At 39.3% G+C, this 23,798-nt stretch overlaps 2 protein-coding genes across 4 annotated transcripts in view; one reads left to right on the forward strand and one right to left on the reverse strand.

Moving 5' to 3' along the window:
- Positions 1-11,352, reverse strand: part of cc2d1b (coiled-coil and C2 domain containing 1B) — a 39,114-nt gene extending 27,762 nt beyond the window's left edge. Inside the window, exons 1-14 of one of the 3 annotated variants that reach the window (XM_056260769.1) lie at positions 11,225-11,352; positions 10,909-10,996; positions 10,504-10,645; positions 9,007-9,107; positions 8,806-8,904; positions 7,287-7,424; positions 6,894-7,197; positions 5,690-5,820; positions 5,015-5,093; positions 4,840-4,893; positions 2,678-2,820; positions 2,384-2,456; positions 1,800-1,927; positions 1,575-1,704 (exon numbers count right to left, since the gene is read on the reverse strand). In XM_056260769.1, coding sequence (XP_056116744.1) covers positions 1,575-1,704; positions 1,800-1,927; positions 2,384-2,456; positions 2,678-2,820; positions 4,840-4,893; positions 5,015-5,093; positions 5,690-5,820; positions 6,894-7,197; positions 7,287-7,424; positions 8,806-8,904; positions 9,007-9,107; positions 10,504-10,645; positions 10,909-10,971 — 1,585 coding nt within the window. In that variant the 5' untranslated portion in view covers positions 10,972-10,996; positions 11,225-11,352. Of the gene's footprint in view, positions 1-1,574; positions 1,705-1,799; positions 1,928-2,383; positions 2,457-2,677; positions 2,821-4,839; positions 4,894-5,014; positions 5,094-5,689; positions 5,821-6,893; positions 7,198-7,286; positions 7,476-8,805; positions 8,905-9,006; positions 9,108-10,503; positions 10,646-10,908; positions 10,997-11,224 lie in introns of those variants that run through there. The other 2 variants (XM_056260768.1, XM_056260767.1) reach the window with 2 other exon arrangements.
- A 1,169-nt stretch (positions 11,353-12,521) lies between these two features.
- On the forward strand, positions 12,522-23,544 carry cdc20 (cell division cycle 20 homolog). Its single transcript, XM_056260770.1, has 11 exons — positions 12,522-12,668; positions 13,539-13,750; positions 19,854-19,993; positions 20,107-20,203; positions 20,659-20,784; positions 20,869-21,065; positions 22,430-22,524; positions 22,600-22,825; positions 22,920-23,045; positions 23,126-23,243; positions 23,369-23,544. The coding sequence occupies exons 2-11, from the start codon at positions 13,561-13,563 to the stop codon at positions 23,527-23,529; spliced, it is 1,476 nt and encodes a 491-aa protein (XP_056116745.1). The 5' UTR covers positions 12,522-12,668; positions 13,539-13,560; the 3' UTR covers positions 23,530-23,544.
- Positions 23,545-23,798: the final 254 nt, after the last annotated feature.

A 23,798-nucleotide genomic window follows, 5' to 3' on the forward strand; every position in this document is an offset into this window, starting at 1 on the left:
CTCAACAGAAATCGAGACTCATCAGACCAGGCAACATTTTTCCAGTCTTCAACTGTTCAATTTTGGTGAGCTCTTGCAAATTGTAGCCTCTTTTTCCTATTTGTAGTGGAGATGAGTGGTACCCGGTGGAGTCTTCTGCTGTTGTAGCCCATCCGCCTCAAGGTTGTGCGTGTTGTGGCTTCACAAATGCTTTGCTGCATACCTCGGTTGTAACGAGTGGTTATTTCAGTCACTGTTGCCCTTCTATCAGCTCGAACCAGTCTGGCCATTCTCCTCTGACCTCTGGCATCAACAAGGCATTTCCGCCCACAGAACTGCCGCTCACTGGATGTTTTTTCTTTTTCGGACCATTCTCTGTAAACCCTAGAGATGGTTGTGCGTGAAAATCCCAGTAGATTAGCAGTTTCTGAAATACTCAGACCAGCCCTTCTGGCACCAACAATCATGCCACGTTCAAAGTCACTCAAATCACCTTTCTTCCCCATACTGATGCTCGGTTTGAACTGCAGGAGATTGTCTTGACCATGTCTACATGCCTAAATGCACTGAGTTGCCGCCATGTGATTGGCTGCTTAGAAATTAAGTGTTAACGAGCAGTTGGACAGGTGTACCTAATAAAGTGGCCGGTGAGTGTATATATATATATATATTATATATCAATAAAGAAAAGTTGCGTGTCATTAGAGAGCAAAGCATTTGCATCTGATGTTTCGTTTTTTTACGAAAAGAACATGCATGAATGAGAAAATAATGTGCAGGATGTGCCTGATGTAGAACAGATGTATGAAGCGAAAAAGATCTGCGTTACTTGCACTGACTGACACACACCCGAAGCGAACGCACAGAAAGACGCCTCTCAGACAGCATGCAATCACAAATTCAGTTCTCTTTAGAGGCGTATTGCACTTCAACGGACAGATACACACAGAATTATTTCCAAATATCTCTCTTGGCGAGTATTCACGTAAACATTGTTACGTCTTAAGTGAATAAACCGTTGGGAAAAATCGGATGTGTAACATTATATTAGATCCGCGCATTAGGTCTTAATATAATAAACCCGCTGCTGTCTGTCATTAATGTTAATCAAGCAACAAAAACAAGGGAATCACTCACTGCTCTTAACTAAATCGCCTTTTTAGCTTTAACAATAATCAGTTAATTTTCAATTAGTACACTAAAGACTATGCATTGATATTTTTGTTACATTTGATTATTCAATTTCTTTACTATTTCTTACCTGAATGCTTCTGTTAAAACAGATGTAAAATTAAAAAAAGTGAACAACTGTTAATTTAATTTGAATCTTTCTTATATTGTATTTGTTCTACTGCTTTTTATGTGCTTTTAACAACAAAAATAACTATATTGTGATTAGTAAAAGATGCATTGTGATGCATCGAGAATCGTTTTATAATCGAATCGTTACCCTCTGAATCGTAATCGAGTCAAAACATGAAGTAAACGTGTAACCTCTACACGTTTGACAGGTATTTTGCATACAATTCTCACATTAATCAGTTATGAATACAACAGCATCACAATTAACAGGCCATCTTAAATCACAACTCTACCGGTGTCAGGCACACTTCCTCTTTTGGATGTTCTGTCTGGGGAAGGTGAAGGAGTCCTCTTGGGCTCCTGTACTGTAGGCTGTACTGCAAGAGTGGGCTTCTTCTGGTCTACTGCTTTTGGAGCCTTAACCTAGAAATCAAATAACATTATGGTCACTTATAAAAAAAATAAATAAAAAAAAAAGGAACTTATTGTAAGAACTGCTACAGAATTTAGGAAAATACCTTCTCCTCTTCATCTTCCTCTTCACCATCATCAGCTTCATTAGATGTCAGCTTATTGGCAGTTTCCAGGACAGCAGCCAATCCCTGGTCTGGAGAAGCGGCCTTCTGGCCTGGGATTGGAGGAAAGCCTATAGGGAACGCTTTAAGTTAATATGTCTCCTTGTTTTCTCAGCATGCATAAAAAAACTTTAATACTACAAACGTTTTCCACTTAATAAATGCTGATCTTTTGAACTTTATATTCCCCAGAGAATATAATAAATATTAAAGCAGCACAGCTATTTTAACATTAATAAGAAATATTTCTTTAGCTGCAAATCATCAGAATGATTTCTGAAGGATCATGTGACACTGACGACTGGAGTAATGATGCTGAAATTCAGCTTTACCATCACAGGAATAAATTACATTTTAAGATATATTAAAATAAAAAACAGTTATTTGAAATTGACTTTCAAAAACATTGAAAATTCTTTTTGACCCGAAACTTTTGAACGGTAGTGCACATATACATAAAACTATGTAAGCAAAATGTCTAGTCTAAGGTCTTTTTTACTACAAAAGATTCAGACTACTCAACTGACCTGGAGGGGCTGGAAGTTCGTCATAATTGATAGGTCGACCTGCTTTATGGGCACGTATGGCAGCCTGGTATTGCTGTGGGCCACAGAAACAAGAACATACTCTGAAATCAACAAGTCTGCGCAAACACCTCGCTATGCGTAAAATGTGGTGTGGTATGTTAACATGAACTTGAATGGATTTCTACAATCAGATAAACTCTAAAAAGGAAACAATGCAAGAGAAACTGAAAGTTCTAGGACATTCAGTGGTGACAATATACCATTATTTGAGGTTTAGGTGACAGTTTTACTAACTTTAGCAATGCGGTCATGCATGCGGGCTTTGCGCTCGTCCCCGCTGGCCTTCGCTTGTGTGAAGGCCTCTTTGTACTTGGCCATCCTCTGTTCCAGAGCTTCAAGAACAGTCTTGGGCTGAGCCGAGCCAGAAACGCTGTCTGCTGGTATAACAAAAACTCAAAATGAGACGAGGAGAAAGCAAATCCAGTAATTCGGGTTTGACGATAATCAGACTACTAGCAAGTCATTAATACAGTTAAGTTCACTCACAGTTCAGTTATTTACAGGAGTGACAACCGCATTCTAGAACCAAACTCCCGTAAATCCACAACTGCATTCTAGTGATGTATGTCTCGAGACCACTTTTACGTGTCCTCGGTTTTGTTACGGCCTTGACGGTCTTTGGTCTTGTCTTGGTCTCGGACCTCTCGGTCTTGTCTAGGTCTAGCTGTCTCAGACCGACATAGTGGTCGGGGGATTTAGCAATACAATACTACAATATCCATGACAATATCCACAACGGATTGAAGCGCGCGCCCGAGTGAAGACAGTGTGGTGTGCGCGAGCCACACGAGAAAACACTGTATCCGCGCCACTGATCGCAGCGGCAACGAGCACTTTGATCACTTGATTTAAAAAACACATATCATGTACAGTTTTTGATGTATTAATATTTAGTAAAACCTATCAGTGACATGATGGGTTTTAACTTCATTCAGGAGATTTTGGGTAACTGCACAACTGACAGATGACTTTGAGCGCACCGCCAACGGTGTGTGTGTGTGTGTGTGTGTGTGTGTGTGTGTGTGTGTGTGTAACCATAGCGACAAAACGACCAACTTTCGGGTCCTGCACTTAAGCCTATAATTTCGTTTTTAAAAATATAATTATGTATTTAAAAGTTGCAGAATGGATTCATTTGGAGACTTCGAAATCGGCAGAGATAGGCAGGCAATGCAAAACAAAATCTTACAAGTTATTGCTTAGCTTCAACACTAGTCTGTTTTTTTCCCTCCGGTCTCGACTTGGTCTCGGTCTTGGTCTTGGTCTCGACCTGGTCTTGGTCTTGGTCTCGGTCTTGGTCTCGACTTGGTCTTGTCTTGGTCTCGATACCCTCTGGTCTTGGTCTCGATACCCTCTGGTCTTGGTCTCGATACCCTCTGGTCTTGGTCTCGATACACTCTGGTCTTGGCCTTGATACCCTCTGGTCTTGGTCTCGATACCCTCTGGTCTTGGTCTCGATACCCTCTGGTCTTGGTCTCGATACCCTCTGGTCTTGGTCTCGATACCCTCTGGTCTTGGTCTCGATACCCTCTGGTCTTGGTCTCGATACCCTCTGGTCTTGGTAGTGTCTTGGTCTCGATACCCTCTGGTCTTGGTCTTGATACCCTCTGGTCTTGGTCTCGATACCCTCTGGTCTTGGTCTCGATACCCTCTGGTCTTGGTCTCGATACCCTCTGGTCTTGGTCTCGATACCCTCTGGTCTTGGTCTTGATACCCTCTGGTCTTGGTAGTGTCTTGGTCTCGATACCCTCTGGTCTTGGTCTTGATACCCTCTGGTCTTGGTCTCGATACCCTCTGGTCTTGGTCTCGATACCCTCTGGTCTTGGTCTCGATACCCTCTGGTCTTGGTCTCGATACCCTCTGGTCTTGGTAGTGTCTTGGTCTCGATACCCTCTGGTCTTGGTCTTGATACCCTCTGGTCTTGGTCTTGATACCCTCTGGTCTTGGTCTTGATACCCTCTGGTCTTGGTAGTGTCTTGGTTTCGATACCCTCTGGTCTTGGTAGTGTCTTGGTCTCGGTTTAGGCGGTCTTGAATACAAGTCTACTGCATTCTCAGAAAACATGCGCTATGTGAATCGATGAAGTCGCCGCTTGATTGGACTTTTGTAATGTCAAAAGTGATGAGACTTCTCAGTTTTATGGGCGTTACCATCTTTGATATTACTTTGGTCACAGTCACTTTGGTTACTGGTTAGAGAATTCGGGCTTGACTCCCGTTGCACGTTCATACAGACAGTATTCGAGATGCTACTACAAGGTGCTGTGTAAATGGGACATTTCGAGACTCACACCTGTAAGTAAATGCGCTTCGCATATAAGTAAATCCGAAAACTGAAAGTGTTAACGTAGACAAAAAGAAATATGCTCGGTCTCTGAAAATACTTGGTGTACTAACCAGGAGCTGAAGGTGAGATTTTAACAGCAGTCTGAGGTGCGGCTTGAGTAGATGCTGTGGAAAAGAATTAAGCCTTTACTCTATAATGCTACATGCATTGGAAATATATAACAAATATGTGACATCATGGCTTATATAGTGTCATTCTCTTGACTGATTACAATTCAGTTCTTACCTTGAGAAAGAGGGGGCGGAAGGGAGCTCACATCCACCGGCTGGCCTTTCTCCAAAGCCTCAATTGCTGCATCGAATCCCTGAGCCAAACAAGCAAACAGCATAGAGCTTCTCTTTGTCTACTTCCTACAAGTCTTGAATACCCCAAATAACTTAGCACATTTTTGTTACAAGTGAGTTATTAGAAATCATGGTTTACGGGAACAAGACACTCGGTTAAGAAGAATATTCAAACTTGCATGACAACATAGCTGAAGTGGTTGATGCCACGAATTGAAACCGTACTTGACAACAGTAAAGTCTTTTGAGTTACAGACTCTTTGGAAAGTTCAAGTCAAAATTTCCGTATTAGAGCAGAAGGCAAACGGAAAAAGACACATTAACAGGGTGCGATACATGTTTAAAGCCACGTCTGTTACAAGAGTGTGCAAAACATAAAACCAAAAGAGTTTACATGACAAAGAAAACAACTACATTTGCAAATCTCTTCATAAATCAACAGTGTAAAACTAATTAACTAATTCCAACACTGTACAATTAACAAAAATACAAGAACACTCTAAGGACAAGCCCAGAGAGGGGAGGCTGAATTTGACATATATGCCACTATTTGAAATTAACAGCACAGACCTAGCAATACATGGCTATTTACATTTGAATAGAAACCACATCTTACCTTACTGGCCTTTATATGCATTTTGGCTTGGTCAATCTCTCCTGCTTGTTTGGCCTTGAGAGCTGCCATCCTGTACTCTTTCTGTAGCTCCAGCAGAACGCCTTTAGTGGGCTGTCCGACTGTAGAGACTGCTTTAGGAGCAGAGAAAACACAATGCGCTCTTTACAAGAACAGCTATGCAGAATGTCAAACTTTTAGTTAATTTAATAAGTCAGGAACAACTTAAAGGGAAAACCCTTATTTTCAACATAGTTTGCTTTCCACATCCAGCCTTGATGGCCCAATGAACAAAAACAATGACCTTTTTTCTATATATTTTTTGCATTTGCATTTGTACATTGAACTATGACTACTAGCATTAATGAAAATGACAAATGATTCAAATCAAATGATATGATCAACATAAACTATTATTTTTAGGGTTGTTGGACACTGGACAGCAGGGAATAATTCATTAACCAGAAAAGCCAAATATAAGCTCCACTAGTAAATACACATAACTGCTGTCAAATATTAATGAAAACAAATGTTAATATTGTATTATGAATTTAAATATGTATTAAAATACTGATAGCACATAAAATCGCATCCAATATTATATACTATATTATAAAGTCCAGTATTGAAAATGCTTCTGTTTTGTAATATTTTCAATTTTAATATAGACAAGTTTCTACACAAATTATAATATCAGCATAACAATTTAAGTTGTGTAACTGAAGATTTTACATTAACATTCAAACGTTTAGGGTCAGTAAGAATTTTCAAAAAAAGTCTCTAATGCTCACCAAGGCTACATTTATTTGATCAAAAATACATTAACAACAATTTAAAATAACTAATTTCCATGTTCATATATTTTAAAATAGAATTTATTCCAGTGATGGCAAAGCTGAATTTTCAGCAACATTACTCCAGTCTCCAGGGTCACATGATCCTTTAGAAATCATTCTAATATGCTGATTTGTGCTCAAGAAACTTTTTTTCAGGATTTTCTGAAGAACAGCATTTATTTTAAATAGAAACTTAAAGTCATGAAAAAAAGTCATATTATAAATGTATTTACTTTAACTTTTTATAAATTTAATGTGTCCTTTCTAAAGTATTAATTCCTTTAAGGAAAAAAAAGCATCTTAATGACCCCAAACTTTTAAACGGTTGTGTATGTTCACCTTTTGTGTTACGACAAAAGCACTTGACTGACCTAAGTGCAATTCAGTGGCACTTCCTGCGTGTTCCCCTTCTGGAGATGACAGTGAAGCTGGAGACGTTACACCGGAAGACTCGTCTCTACGGTTTAATGCTGGATCCATGACAACAGGGGCGGCTTCCGAGGAGACGGGAGAGATCTCTACAGCGCTGTCACTCTCCCCGTGCTGATCAGGTGACACTGCAGGGGCAGGGGGCCGACTGGGACCATCAGATGCTCCACACGCAACTGGAGGGGGAATCTCAGTTTCGTCTATCTTCCCCCCTTTTCGCACTGATGCCAGCATAGTCTGTAATGTCTAAACAAGAATATGAGAGCGTCAATTATCATGAAAAGAGTTCTTTTCTTTTAGTTTTTTTTTAGCAGTGACACTATATCCGCGCTGACCTTGAGGCCTCTCTCATATCTCCGAGCTTTAGAGGTTTCCCCTGTAGATTTGGCATTGGTAACAGCCATCCTATACAGGTTTATTCTCTCCTCTAAGGTGTGCTCAATGCTCCCAGGAACTGAAGAAACCTTAGTGTCCTGTGGGGGGAAAAAAAATCGTATATGAAGTGGCATATTACTTACACAAAATTCAATTCACATTTATTTGTATAGCGCTTTTCACAATACATAACGTTTCAAAAACAGCTTAACAGAAAATGCATGTCTACATTTACAATTTAGAGTGAGACCCCAAACCTTTGAACGGTAGTGTATATGAGCTCAATCTCTATATGAGCAATTCAATGGAATTACCAACATGATTAAAAAAAAAAAATAGGGGCCAGTCATGGCCTAATGGTTAGAGTGTCAGACTGATAACCCCAAAGTTGCGGGTTTGATTCTCAATACCGACAAAAAATGAAATAACTGAGGTGCCCTTGAGAAAGGCACCTAACCCCCAATTCGCCTTTGGCTAAGCCACACCCTAAAATGTAGATTGACCAATCACAGCGCAGCCAAGAACGAGCTCGCCTCCCACAGAGGTCCGACACTTTTTCACAGCGCTCCATTGACTTTATCACAGGCGTCTCATATTTTTGGTCTCGGCAGGCTATTACCGTCGTAGTTTTATCAAAAATATGGTTAAACGTTGTGCCTGGGGCATTTGTAACACAGATACGCGTTTCCCAGAGAGGTTGGAGTGGGGTGTGCGTGTTTTTCCCTTCCCAAACCGAAGTCAAATCCTGACAAGTGTCGTCTAGCACACGTTGCTAATAAATACAACGTTATACTCGCGTAGTCCGTTTGCTTTGTAATAACGATTATAGAAGTGAATAGAGACCTACCCAGCTTTGTATTACCAGTGTTGCTCCTTGATATTGTTAGTCCCAGCCTCCGTCTCGATTAGTAGGATATGCGGTGGTTCATTTTTTGACTGTGACCGGTATGCTTTTGCCTCTATTTGGATGCCTTGTTGTTCCTTGCGTTTCACCTGCATGTCGTGAATATAGCCTTCGAACGTATATTGCAGCCCCTTTTGCCTACTTCTATCAGACACTTTATTTGCTGCTTTATAAAAGTTTGATCAAATTTCAGCAGGAAGAACTGTCACAGCATAAGCCATGTTGATACCAGAGCCCAGATGAAGTTTGTTTGTCGAACAGTAGCAACAGTAACTAAGGGGGGCGGGGTTTAGCCAAAGGCGAATTGCTCCCCGGGCGCCACAGCATAAAAATGACAGCCCACTGCTCCAGGTGTGTGTCCGCAGTTTAATTGTGTGTGTGTTCACTACTCACTGCTCCTAACTGGTTAAATGCAGAGGACAAATTCTGAGTATGGGTTACCATTACCATAGTTGTCCTTCACATGTCACACAAAAATAACACATATCTTTAAAGAAAGATTAAATCTAACTTTCATACTACAACTGTACAAAGATAATATGATTACAGCTTCCTAAATACATTTTAGATGATACCTGGGCTGCTAAAGGAGTTTCCTCACTAACAGGGGAGGTTGGGGTTGCGGCACCTGAGTCTTCCGTTTCCTCCTCATCAACCACTTCCTGCAGCTCGGCCTAGGGAGAAACAAAACAAACACTTTAAACTCACCGTTACACATTCAGAAGGTGCTGAGAGGGATACCTGAGAAACTGCCAAAAATCACAGGTTTCATTTACCAAGAGGTCTTCATCCTCCTCCAGACTGTCATCGTCATCATCATCAATGTCTTTCATGCAGGCCTCCGCCATTTTTTCAATATCCTCCATTGGTAATGGAGCTTGAACATAAAAGTTCAAGTTAGATTCATTTAAACGTTCACAAAACATTTCCAGGACCTTCAGGCTCCTAACATACAGTCAGACAATTAAGGCAGCCAATAGAAACATTATTCGGAGGGTCAAGGCTGGTTACCATAATACAATTAGTCCCTGCTAGTAGATGTTGTAATTATACCATTTGGCTGCAAAAAAAACATCTTTCCAAAATGGAAGGTCATTCAAAATTTGCCATGTACAGTTCACAAATGTTACAGTATATATATATATATATATATATATATATATATATATATATATATATATATATATATATATACACACACACCATTTTAATCACAGGTCACTGGTCAGGAAATTAACAAGAATTGCACAAATACTGTAGATAAAGTAACTTAGCATGGAATAGCCTTCGCCAACTTTAGATTAGAAAACAACAACAACAACTTACAAACATTCATCAACTCACACATCAGTTATGATAAACGGAAGCACAAGCATGTTCGCTTGATGTCCGAGAACCAATGAGGTTGGATTCTTGTGTGTTACGCACAATTCGCAGCACGTTTAAGCTTCCGCAAGAACAAATGAGGTTTGTTCTCATGTGTCAAGCGGGTTCGGTTGGGCTTCTTTTTGTTGTTCGCTAAAGAGTAAAAAATTGTTAATTCCAATCAGAAGTGAGCATCCCTATACCCTACTCACGCCGAAGGGCAGAACATGGCCATAAATGATTCAATTACTTCCTTGAAGTGACCACTGCATGTTCCCTTCACCAACAGACCTGTGGAAGGGCCCTTTGTGGAGTGATTCAGTTGTTCACTTACGTTTGGAACGCTCCTAGAAATGGCGTCTCCTTTTCAAAGTGCAAGGGTGCAAAAACACAGTTTGAAATTTGTATCTGTTCATCATATAAAGCAATCGTGTCTCTTCAAATAAATGTGACTATATCGCTCAATTCAAATTGATTCGTTTTACGATCTCTTTATGAACTTTTTGACCCTAACCCTTTAAAAAGAGCATTTGCTTAAATTTTGTTAATTTCCTGACCAAAGCTAAGTGTTTAGCATCTTTGGTGTTTAAGGCCATTTTTGCCCAGGAATGTGTGTATACATCAGCTTTGTCATTAAATAAGTTTCCTGTCATTATGTCATTCTGGGGGATTCTGCATCAGCCGTGCAACAGCCACTGAGATGAATGGGAATGCTAATGTACATCTCTCTACAGGTAATACAGACCTTGGCAATACCACAACATGTATTAAGAGTATATTATAGAATCCATTAGGTGATAATATTTCAAATTCCACCTTTAGAATTTAAGTTTGGCTGCAACAGATACAGTCTGTATTCATGTCATGATATGAATTTCAAATGAAGAAACAGGAATCATGATGCCCACCTTTGCCAGCCTTTTTCCCCTTGGCAGCCGCATTGGGTTTCTTCCCAACAATGGCAGCGAATTCAGCTTCTAATGCTGGATCATCCAAATCTTCCTCCATACCCATCATATCATCAGGCTTGAAATCAAGCAACAATCCCATCTACAACGAAACAAAAGCTTACATGTCACATGATCCAAATAGTACCATTATTACGATCATGAGATTGACAGATCATTTGAGGGTAACTAACTCACAGCCCCTTTCCAATGTAAACAACAGGTACGAATGATAGTTCATCCAAAACTTTTGTATAGTTTAGTATTAATGACAGGTTTCTTTTTTTAAGTGAACTGTCGCTTTAAGATGTTTTACCTCACACCATTCACAGCTGACAATCATATGCAAAGCATCTGAACACTGACCTGTTTGGCTGCAGCTGCTCCTTGGCCTTTAGGCGCTGCTCGCTTGTTTTTCCGGGCAAACATCCCGACCTACTCCCACTCCTCCACCCTTTACAGGACAGAAAAACACCTGAATGCTTGAGGTCAGAACCTGATGTATAAATATACAAGGGTTTTGAGGAATGAATAATCTTATAGACTTGAACTAAGTTTTCATGTGAGTACGAAATAGCAGCGTGAAGGTTGATTATCGTTGACTGACAGCAGACTCAGAGGAAGTTTATCAAAGCAAACGACAGTCACATGTGCTGGTAACACGTGGGCTGTGCTGACTCACCCCGATGATCCAGAAAAGAAATGTGGAGGAGTTTACTTTCTTTTCCTCGTCAACAGCAAACCCACTCCACTTCCTCCTTCCTACCGACCGTACGAGCCGATTCACAAACCTGACAGTTTATGTGACGCAAACAACAAAAACATCATGCGGAATTAGTGACAGCATCAAAACAACACTAACTCACCGCAGACAGAAAACTACATAATACTTCAAGTCAACAGAAAAACATGTATTAATATCCCATTCGCTGAATCGTGATACTGGCGAATTAAAATAACCGTCTGACTGTAAAAATAAATAAACGTTAATTTATTTACCTCAGTGAATTTCTAATGAAAACGCCGCGCGGCACATAGAAGAGCACATAACATTGGATTTGTTTTGCCACTGCTGCAACCAATGCAACAAAAACATGAAGACAGGCCACGCCCAACAGTGGCAGACCACACCGGTCTTTAGCATTTTCAAAATAAAAGTTCTAACCTCTTAGTGACAGACTCTTATTTAAAATAAAAGGATATCTCAACGAAAATAAAAGTCATCGTTTCGATATTTCTAACATGTACGTATGACTTCAGATGTTCCGCTAATGGCAGCCTCAGTCAAGAAACAGGCAGTTACCAGCATTCACTATTTTGAAAAAGATGCAATGAAAGAGAATGGTTAATCATTATTCCTCTCATGCCATCTCAATATTTCCACTGAATGCCAGGCCAGACATTGTGCAAAACAAATTCACATATATTTACATATTGATTCAAACATGTTTCCTTTTACAAATCTATGTGTGCAATATTCAGTTCATTGTTTTTATATTTCTTGGTTTATTGCACATGTAATAACTCTACTTGTATAATGTTTTCTTATTATTTTCTAAATGATCTTGTAATTCTGCCAAGCTGGTGTATTTGCTGTATTTCTGTGAGCACATTAAAGTCTTACCAATTACAATTCCTTGTATGTGAGCAGCACAGAATAAAGTGAATCTCATTCCAGTTAACAACTCAATCAGAATGCATATTTCAGAAATATTATTCTGTCATACCTTATTTTTTTCCTCAGAATACAATTTCGTTAAACCAGCAGTGAGCGACAAAACAGATTAACGACATAACCTGAGAAACGATCCTAAAGCACTCTTAATATGTAATACTGTCAGGAAGTTTTCAATGATGCGATTCACCAATCAGCGCTCAGCATTCTGCCTGGCTGCCTTGGTAACAGCGAAAACCTTTGTTTTTTGAATTGTCCAATCACGACACGCGTTTAAGACATTTAAACTGGCGTTCATCCGTTAGCTGTCTTCACCTGCACCCCCTCAGATGAGTCTTGACTCTGCTTGTGGAAGGACGAAGAAATCACGAAAATTGCACGTAGACAATAGCGGCTAAATTGTATTGACAATTTTGTTGTGCATCGGAGGAACGAAGTTGCTGGATTTGTGGTAAGATTAAATATATATGTTTTATGATTAGGCTAACGTTAGTTGTGAACACTAGTGCAGTAACGTTAGCAGCTAATCATCTAGGTAACGTTTACAACTAACTTATTTACTAGGGGTGTAACAATGTATCGTGTCACAATAAATCGCAATACAAAATTGCAACAGTATGTGTAACTTTAGTGGATAGTTCACCAAAAAAATTAATTTGAGGGAAAAAGTCAAGTTTTCAGAGTTTTAGTCTCAGTACGGTGCTACATTAAACTATATATAGTGGTGACTAACTTAATGTATAGGCCTAATAATGCAATGGGGGAGTATTTGTGGGTCTTGACTCCTGATGATTCCAAATGTCTTATGTTGCCAGTAAAAAGTGGCCTAACGTTACATTATTTTAAATATATCTAACGTTAGTTACTGACAGAGTGCAAGCTTATTCGTCTAAAATAATTCTGTATTTAATTTTCAGCTTCAGAATCATGAATATTTTTATATAATTGTCCTGTGCATTGGGTTACAAGCTCCAAGCCTATTAATTTACACCCACAATGTAATTAGAAATTTAGCATTTTAATCAACAGTAAACAATTAAAAAATAATAATAATAATAATAATTGGTTACCTTTTACCATGTCTTGGGAGTATTGCAATAATATCGTATCATGAGTTCAGTATCGTGATATGTATTGAATCGTGAAATGAGGGTATGGTTACACCCCTACATGTAGTTAAAGTTGTTATTCTTTTGTCAAAGCTTATGGAAAGCCTATTAAAATGTATGTTTGCTTATTTTGATATATATATCTCATCAAACGGTACTTTATCGTGCTCCATGTGGCCAGATTCCGTATCCTGTCTTCTTTTCTCCTACAGAGTGACCATCTCTTTAGCAGTAATGTCCCAGTTTGGGTTTGAGACTGACATCCACAATGTCCTCCGGCTGGACATGCCTATCACAAACGCCCCGATGGCGAGGTGGCAGAGGAAAGCCAGCACATCCAGCTCCACCAACACAAAATCCCTCTCACCAAACAAGAGTGTCAACCGATCAGTGAGCCTTTCCAAAACCCCCAGTAAAACACCAGGTAAGAGTCACAGCTCCTGATCATTGTCAGTGGTGGCTGGTGGGTTTTAAAATAGAGGCACACAATTTTAGCGGTCCAATCCACTCCCAAGTAATTTAACTGCTTTAAAATGGCTTTTTTGGTCACTTATAGAATACACTTTACAATAAGGTTCATTAGTTAACATGTATTTGAACTAACTATGAGTAGTACATTTGTTACTGTATTTGTTAATCTTTGTTAACGTTATTTAATAAAAATACAGCTGTTCATAGTGCATTAACTAATGTTAACAAGATTTTAATCAATTATGTTAGTAAATGTTGAAGTTAACATTTAACAAAGACTAATAAATGCTGTATACGTGATGTTCATTATTGGTTCATGTTAACTAACGAACCTTATTGTAAAGTGTTACCAGAGAATACTTGCTGTATACGTGTCGTTTTCTATAAATATTCAACAAGACAATATAACTTACCTTGTCCTAGGGGTGGGAATCGCGGGGTACCTCAGGATACCAATAATATCCTGATACACCAATTTTGCGATAAAATATTGCTTGACAATCCTATGATGCATCAAGATATCGGTCTAACTATGAAAACAAAATGCCCATGAAAAGGTTAAGTGCAGGTTGCTGCATCTATTTTACTCTCACTGCTCTCCGCCATCCTGTTAAAAACCTCTTTTTCTTATGCTAGTTAAAGGGTAACTAAACACTAAACCAACTTTTTTTTTAATGAATGATCTGTAAGACTGGGGCTTTATTAGTGCTGTTTAGGGATGTCCCGATACCACTTTTTCACTTCCGATACCGATACCGATGCCGCAGCTTTGGCTTTTGCCGATACCGATATTAATCCGATATTTTTATTTTATTCTTAAACTAATAAAAAATATAGCAATTTTCTCAATTAGCCACCTAAAATATACCTCCTATATAGTCCACAACAACAGTTGATTATGAAAGATTGCCACCCTTTATTCAAACACTACAAAAAAATAAAGAAATATATAAATGAAAGAAAATACAGGTACTTCAGTACTTAAAGCTAGCTAGCTACCAACAGGTTTAAAGTTAAAACAATTTAAACAGCAGCATTCTACATTGTGAAAATACCAGTACAGTTTTTGTTTTTTAAATCAATTAGAATTTCTATAACTGTGTGTTAAACTGATTATCACTCTTGTGTGTGTTAAACACAATCTACTTAATACAGACAGCTTCATTATAAAGATAAACAACAAATCCCCAAAATATATGATCATAATCTATGACAAAAATGCTATTATAAACTAGATTAGTGGATAATACACATTGCTCTTTTTATTGTTGTAAAATACATTCATGAAAAACAAGATAACAAAAATGAAAAAGATAATTATTTTAGATATAGCTAAATCTGCTATAAAATTGAGACATGTTTTAAGTGTATTGCACAGCTATTTAATGAGGCAGCAACATTAATAATTATTAATGTTAATAAGCTTTAATTGCGTCAATGCATTATGATATGAAAGGCTCCAATACAGTGCGGCACAAAGCGCTTATGCGCATCCCGAGCGGAGAATGATGCGCTTGAAGCCACGTGGAGTTCCAGCACGCAGCGCGTCGAGTCCGCTTTGAAAAGTTCAAAGCACAACGGAGATACATATTGATGGACAGTGTATTATACAGTATCTATCTATGCAATCGTTTATTGAGCCTTTTCTTTTAACAGTTTTAAATTTCAGTTACTGTGCGCGTGAAGAACAATTATAGTGCTCTGACTCTAGTGTTGTGATCAAACTGACAGCGTCCGACACCCGGTAGAGAGTAACACGATTGAGTTACAGCAATAAAGTCCAGCAAGATAAAGTTGTTTTATGCGAAAACATAGACCTTTATCTTACAGATCAAGTATAATAGTATTAACATTGAATCATCTTGAAGATAGTTTCATCATTGACTGCAACCGAACGCGACGCGCTGTTTGAATGCTGAATGGAGAATGACTGACAGCCGCGAGAGGGAAAAATTTACGTGATCTTGAATTTAATTACTTAAATATTAATTTATATCTCACATAATAGCTTCAGAACACTTATAATAGAGTGCACGAAAACGTTATGGTACTTTAGAATGTTTTTGTGCATTTTGTGGGGCTTAACAATAACACATAATAGTATACCCACAATATCGGATTTGGATCGGCCTCGTCTGATCGATGTCAGATCGATACCCGATCCCGCAAAAATGGCAGTATCGGAGCGATACCGATCCTGAGTATCGGATCGGGACATCCCTAGTGCTGTTCATTGATTCGAGTAACTTTTTTTGACATTTGGGTATAAAGTGTTTTAATTCTACAATATATGGTGTAAAAACATCTGAGTGCTGCCCTCTTCAGGTTGAACGGTGGCTACTGCAGTTGAATTTTCCTATTGGATGTTTGCGGTAGTTCGTGACGGTAGCAGTGAGAGCTGACGTAAGCAGGTTTCAGCTTACCACGCCCTTGGTACGAGCTACCACATCCATGGCAGTATAAAAACCATCTTGTTTTGTCAAAACCACTGTAGCGAGTCAGGAGTTGGAATTGCGAGTATTGAAAACGATCAGGATAGTGTCCGTTCATCACCTCTATCCCCGCTGGGCTCCGCCCACTTTTCCAGCATTTTTCAAATATTGCCAGTGGGTGGAGTCATGCTCTGAACAGGGGTTTAGTTACCCTTTAATTTGTATATGTTCCCTCATTCATGTGTTGAGCACCACTTCGAGGAGCCATGAAGAAATCCATTTAGAGCGCCTTATTTTATTAATTAAAATATCAATATTGGGTGTCAGTGAATCGATTATATCGCACGGAGGACAACTATATATTGCCGCATTATTTTGTCCCACCCCTACCTAGTCCTAGACTATCACTTGAAGCAAAAATCCATCCTTCAGTCCTTTTAAATGTCCATGTTAAACGCGCACGTTCGGCTGTCTAGTAAAGCTGATTGCTGTAGCCTATATGCAACTTAGCCATGGGTCCTTCATTTTTAATTTGTAGCTGTTGTTCGAATGGTAGTTCAGCGGTAGCAGTTCAAACTAATACCACGTAATTTACACCTCGCCGATGATTGATATACCAAGTAGAGCCCGACCGATATATTGGCGGGCTGATATTAGAGAGAAATGCACATTTCATACGGATTACAGCAGAGAGCAGTCTGTCTTTCGCTTTGAATTGTTCTGTTTAAAAGTAGACATTTCAATATAGATCTATTTCTCAGGTCTATACGCTGAGTTTCGGTTCATTTATGAGACGAGTTGCAGTTAACGCGTCGGCGCCTCCGTGTCGATTATCTATTGTCTGCAATATTTACTAATTTATTAAATCCAGGCAATTGGTTGATGAAACATTGATTAAAATTAAGATACAATTAATACAAAACGAAATTCACTTTAATGAAAGGCTTTGTGCTTTCTGTTTGAGGCCTCTGTAAACGTTTTAAAGCACTTTAGTGCCGCTTTCAGAGCTTTACAGTCCGTAACATTGTTTTTTCCTCATAAATGCGAACACGAAAAATAAAACGAATATTTTATGTTCTGTTGAGAGCCAACCCTTCATGCGGTGGGTAGTAGCCTATTACTTTTGATTTACGCAGTGTAATTCACAGAATTGATTTCTCTGCTACCAGCCTCTGTCATGTGTTGTGTGAGCTTGTGACTATTGCAAGCGCGCAGCTGAGAAGTCCTGATTATATTGTCTGCTGTATATTTACTACTTTATTAAATCCAGGCAATTGGTTGATGAAACATTGATTAAAATGCGTTGCGCGAGCGACAAATCTCCGACAGTAAACTGATGCCCCATTCTGCTTTGTAAAATTTTTTGCGTTTCGGGTAGGGATGTGCACGAATTTTCAAATATTCGATCTGTAATTATTATTGGAAAAATAAATTACTATTCGAATTTTACTACGTTGCTTTGCTGGCCGTAGATGCAGTGAATCCATGATAAATCCCAAGCACTAGCTCGCAGTTATAATTAAATGCACTGGGTGGCGCTGTGGAGAGTGTTAACAAGTTGTGTGCATTTGATCACATATGATCACATAATGTTGTCGTCTGCCTCGCGAAGTTTGGAATTACTTGAAAATGATCTTACTAAATAGATTAATTAATTAATTTGATCAAAAGTAATTCCGAGTTATACTGTAATATCACCACAATGAGAAATCCCATGAAATCCAAACAGTCGAATGAGGAAAGATAGCTGTCCATCACTGCATTCACGACTGCAGGTAAGCGCAGCTGGACCCCGCGTGATCCGAAATGATAACTTATCTTATAGCAAAATGATTTTGAGCCGGACATATACTTTAAGTTTCGTTGAGGGAGACCGGTTTAAGAACAGAAAACGCAAAGTGCTGTTAGAAACTTAGAACACCGTTATCTTTGTGTCTCTGAAGCGTCTGTCAGCAAAGCGCCTTTTCTCACTCGAGCATAAATTGCTGGCGGCGCCCCTGCATGTGGATATCGTTTTTCTCAATATAAACGTGAAACAATATAAACACGATATGCTGACTCGAGTGTGTGTACGTTCTGTACGATATCTGGCGCAATCTGCTTTATTAGGCGTTTTTTTTCCGTTCGCGCTGCTTGAGCATGCTTTTATTAATGCTTTTGTTTTTAATATTTTTTTTTTGTTTACACATAGGCCTACTGTTTAATGTTTTCAACTAAAAGAAAACTTTAACATATATCGTAAGCTTGTTGTGTATATTGCCTAATTGTAGCCTAAGCTTGTTCAGAAATGGTGACAAAAACGTAAAAAAAAAAAAAAAACTTATTAAATAACGTCTTTTTCATTAAACTTAATTTAAATAAACGAATATTCGAATATTCGATTTTTATGAGCCCGAATATTCGAATGCAATATTTGTGAAAAATGCCCATCCCTAGTCTCGGGTAAACAGCTGTTGCGACGCGAGCAATAACGGCCGCGTCCGGTGTAGATAGTGTTAAAGCTCATTCTGCCTATAATGCTTACAACATCAAGCAATATTCCAATAAGTTATATAATTATAACACTTAGTTTCATGTTTACATTTTGCTTACTAATTTAAAATAGTATAAAAGTACTGTACATATGTAATTAAAAACGTTTTCATTATGATATTAATTTTACTTCAGTAAAGAGATCAGAGTTCTTCCTCCACTGGTAGAGATTAGAGGAATTAAGACTAAAAAAAGAAGAGAAGGTTTTGTCAGTGACACTTTTGATATTTATTGATACAAGTTATGTTTATAACTAAGTTAAAAGACAAAGTCGTTAGTGAAGATTATGCAACAGTATTTAGAATATAATATAACATGCAATGCAAACTAGTTTGGTTACAGCTCAAATGTATCATTCTCATTCTATCATTCACCGTGTCTCCATTACATATCTTTGTCACACAAGTGTTTGATCACCATATTTGAGTGATCATTGCAAAAAGTTTATATATTTATTCTCTTTATACTGTGTATTCTATATACAGTACCCATCAAAAGTTTGTACACCAATAGGAAAGTGTCCAAACTTTTTACTGGTACTGTACTATAATACACATACATAATATTGCTACTGTATTATAATATACACATAAAAAATATCGTCCGATATATATCGGTATCTGGCTTTTTTATCGGTATCGGCCCCCAAAATCCATATCGGTCGGGCTCTAATACCAAGGGAGGCTAACCTGCTCTGCCCTGTGTCTTTTCCTCAACACCCCAATCGTTAAAAGTAAAATACTCTGGTGATAGGTTTTTTTTTATATATTATTATTATTTTTTTACTAACGGAGGCACAAGTCTCCGGCTATGGATTTGGCTCCCCTTTTTCCCCCCTTAGACTCGCGTTTCACAGATTCAACACAGTTGGGGAAGAGTCCTGCGGTGGTTACACTTCCAGTGGTGAAAGAAATGCACATTCTGAGACATGAAATGAATAACTGGGAATTTTATCAACATTAAATCATCCCTCTCCCATTTTCACCTCACAATTTTGGGTAGGCTGTGCCTCCCCTGTTGAGCTGCCACTGGTCATTGTAGTTAGTTGGAGTGTCTTCAGTTCAGTGTTAAATATTCAATGTCTCTTAAAAGGAAAGAACGGCAAGACCCAAAACACCCCCTCTAAGGCAGGAGGAGATCGATTCATCCCAACAAGAAATAACAAGCAGTTGGATGTAGCAAGTTTTCTTATTTCCAAAGAAAACGAGCCAGTGGAAGACTCCTCTACAGCAGTAAGTTCCTAATAATAACAATTGTGTTGTATTTATAAATTATTACAATAAAACATCATCATAAATGCATCAGGTTATAGATGTTTTCTGACTGCCAATTAATGTCCTTGCAGCCAAATCAGAAAGCTTGGTCTGTGACACTAAATGGATATGACATTGAGGAAGCAAAGATCTTGCATTTAGGAGGAAAGCCACTGAACGCCCCTGAGGGTATGGTTTTTATTTTTTAGTAGTAATATTAAATTGAATAACTTGTTTTTGGCTTATTGGTTTAAAGGGATAGTTCGGCCAAAAATGAAAATTGGCATTTTTATCACCCTCAAGTTGTTTCAAACCTGTATAAGTGTTTTTCCTTCTGTGTAACAAGATGATATTTTAAAGAATGTTGTTAACCAGACAGTTGACGGCACCCATTGTCTTCAATAGGTTTTTTTCTTCCCATTTTCTCCCTGTTAGGGAAGTCAATGGGCCTCTGGTTACCAACATTCTTAAAATATCATTTTGTTACACAGAAGAAAAAAACTTCTACAGGTTTGTAACAACTTGAGGGTGAGTTGGTAATGACGATTAATTTTTTGGGTGAACCATTCCTTTAAGTTTAATTTGCCTGGTAACGTCCTTCCACAAATGGCTCCCTCGAGTGAACCGAACATCATCTCCCACAGGTTATCAGAACAACTTGAAGGTTCTCTACAGTCAGGTTCCCACACCGGTCTCGATCAAGAAGAGCCGGTACATTGCCTCCGTTCCAGAGCGAATTCTAGATGCCCCTGATATCAAAAACGACTTCTGTGAGCTGACAGTTTTGCATTCCACCATGTAGTCTAATTTGAAGAGACTATTTATGTGAGACTAATGTTGAAATTTGTGTCCAGATCTGAACCTGATGGATTGGGGAAGGCAGAATGTTTTGGCAGTTGGCCTTGCCAACCAAGTGTATTTGTGGGATGCTGGCATGGGGAGCATTGTTTTATTGAAGAAAATGGAGGATGATAATGAATACATCTGTTCTGTCTCATGGAGCAAAGATGGCAATTTCTTGGCTGTTGGGACCAGTGATTGTAAAGTCGAGGTAATTGACTTTTGTTTTCTCATACTGTGGTTGAATAATTATACTATGGTTCTCACCTTTTTGACTCCAGTGTTCAGTTTCTCATGGTGCGTTCACACCGGACGCGAATAGCGCGTAAGGCGCGAGTGATTTCAATGTTAAGTCAATGCAAAGACGCGTTACGCGCGTAAAAAATTCCTGCAGCGCGAATGAGGCGTAGAGCGCGGCGCGGTAGACCTGAATACGCCTCATTCGCGCATCAAGTTCGCGCGAATGCCGCGAATTGAGCGTCTGGCGCGTTAAGCGCGTTACGCGCGAATGATTTAGTTAGTGCTATTTGTGCATTCACACGTTTGACGCGAATTCGCGTCTGCCGCCCGAGTTGAAAAATCTGAACTTCTGCGTCAATTCGCGCCGCGTTAACCAATCAGGAGCCTAGCTGCTTGCTGCTGTCACGTGGTGAAGTATCTGGATGCTTCAATAAATTATTTTGTAATATATGACTGTGGTTCTAATGCACAACAAAGCAAATATTTTATCACATAAAACTTGATTTCAATATATGAGACATATTCATTTTGCATTGAATGCTATTTATTCCATATCTAGATTATATGAAATATTATTATAATGTAAAGACAACCAACATATAAGTTCGTGTCTGGACAGTGATGTGTGAGAGAGAGAGAAAAATCACAGGACAGATTAATCACTTTTGGAGGCTGGCTTCATTTATTATCAAAACAAAAATAAATGACAGATTAGGTGGATGCGGGCGAGGGTGAACCTCGCGCCGGGCTGTAGAGCGCGGGCTCGACAGGCATAGACCACTCGAGGCCGAGGGCTTATACGGCCTACGCTGTCCTCATCAGCGTCCTCACCATTAGGTCCACCAAACCTAGCTCCTGGAGCAAATTGTGAAACTCCTGAAACCCTCCGGAGGGTCTGGTGGACCCGAGTACAGCGACGATGTCCCCTACGCAGCTGTTTCTGCTCTCCAGAGCATATACGAGCGGTGACTCTCTCGAATAATGCTAATGCTAATGCTCGATAAACATCTAAAAAGATGGCCGCCAACGGGTTTCGAAACTTTCGCCTCCGGATTTCGCCTCTGACGCGCGTAAATTTCGCTTCAAACTTTTGTTTTTACGCGCGTCAATTTCGCCATTGACGCGAATTAACACAAAGTGGTCAAGCGTCAAACTAGACGCGGTAGACGCGATTTGTAGACGCGGTAGACGCGCTATTCGCGTCCGGTGTGAACGCACAGTCATGATGGATGTTCTGTAGAGATTGCAGCTACTATGCATAAACCAGTCAAGATATTGCTCTGCAAATTGCCATCTTGTTTGCTGAATTTCTCAATGTCATACAATTTCTTGCAGTTATGGGATGTTCAGTGCCAAAAGCGTCTCCGCAGCATGGATGGCCATTCGGCAAGGGTTGGTTGCTTGAGTTGGAATGATCATGTTTTGTCTAGGTAAGACGGCATCTCCTTGCGCTCTGCAGATTATATGTATTTGAGGGGGTTTAACACTTTGTTTGTTCTCCACAGTGGCTCCAGGTCTGGTTTGATTCATCAGCATGATGTTCGAGTAGCAGACCACCACATCTTTACCTTCGGTGGACACACTCAGGAAGTCTGTGGCCTTACCTGGTCTCCAGATGGGAAATATTTAGCTAGCGGTGGCAATGACAATATGGTGTACGTTTGGCCAATGACGACGGGTTCGGAATATCAAGCCATCCATGCTCTAAGTGAACACCAGGGAGCGGTCAAGGTAACTTGAATTTGGAAGGACATGAACCTCTATTCCCACTCTGATTTTCCACTGAGGTTATAGTTGAGATTTCTGTCCCTTTTGCACCCTTAAGGCTTTGGCATGGTGCCCTTGGCAGCCTAGCATCCTTGCATCAGGAGGGGGCACCAGTGACCGTCATATTCGCATCTGGAATGCCAACAGTGGCTCTTGTATCAGTGCATTTGATACTTGTTCACAGGTAGGCTCACCCACTGTCTCCCTGCATGTTCTAGCACAGGTAATGTTATCTTAAGTGATACGATTTTCGCTTCCCTCCAGGTATCGTCTCTTGTTTTTGCACCGAATTACAAAGAGTTGGTGTCTGGCCACGGTTTTGCTCATGACAAGGTTATTATCTGGAGATACCCCTCACTCACTAAAGTTGCAGAGCTTGAAGGCAAGTTTGAGTTTGTACTTTGTAAATTTGTGTGGTCATCACCCTTCATTCAGTTAAACATTACAACCATACTAAATTGCAAATTTACATTTAAATTCCTGTCCTTCCCAAATTATCCATCTCAGGACATGAAGACAGAGTCCTCAACTTGGCTATGAGTCCAGATGGTTCAACTGTGGCTTCTGTTGCTGCTGATGAAACCATTCGACTTTGGAAGGGTTTTGAAAAGGATGCCATCAAGAAACCCAAGCCCACCAACAGCATCATTCAACAACGTATTCGATAATGGATAATGGATTTTTTTTTTATCAATTTTTTTATTTTATGCATCCAACAAACGGGGAGTTGGGGAAGCTTTAAAGATCTGAAGCGGTTTGTTTATTAGAAACTTCCATTGTGAATAGAATTGCCCAGCCCTTTGAAAGCCAAACAAACCAATGTTACGTGCTGTCATGCCTGTCAAAAGCTCTACACTAAGTTTTGTTAGATACTCCCTTATTCTTGCGTTTTCAGAGGCACAATGTGTTTTTAAATTAAAAATGAGTACAAATGAGA

The sequence above is a fragment of the Rhinichthys klamathensis genome, unplaced genomic scaffold, assembly GCF_029890125.1.
Source record: "Rhinichthys klamathensis goyatoka isolate OS25496 unplaced genomic scaffold, OSU_Roscu_1.1 h1tg000178l_1, whole genome shotgun sequence".
In the NCBI taxonomy this organism is placed as follows: Eukaryota; Metazoa; Chordata; class Actinopteri; order Cypriniformes; family Leuciscidae; genus Rhinichthys; species Rhinichthys klamathensis.

Coding starts and splice junctions, on each gene's coding strand:
- cdc20 (XM_056260770.1), top strand. CDS start 13,561: ATGTCCCAGTTTGGGTTTGAGACTGACATCCACAATGTCCTCCGGCTG. Junction 13,751..19,853: donor AACCCCCAGTAAAACACCAG/GTAAGAGTCACA, acceptor GTCTCTTAAAAG/GAAAGAACGGCAAGACCCAA. Junction 21,066..22,429: donor CCAGTGATTGTAAAGTCGAG/GTAATTGACTTT, acceptor AATTTCTTGCAG/TTATGGGATGTTCAGTGCCA.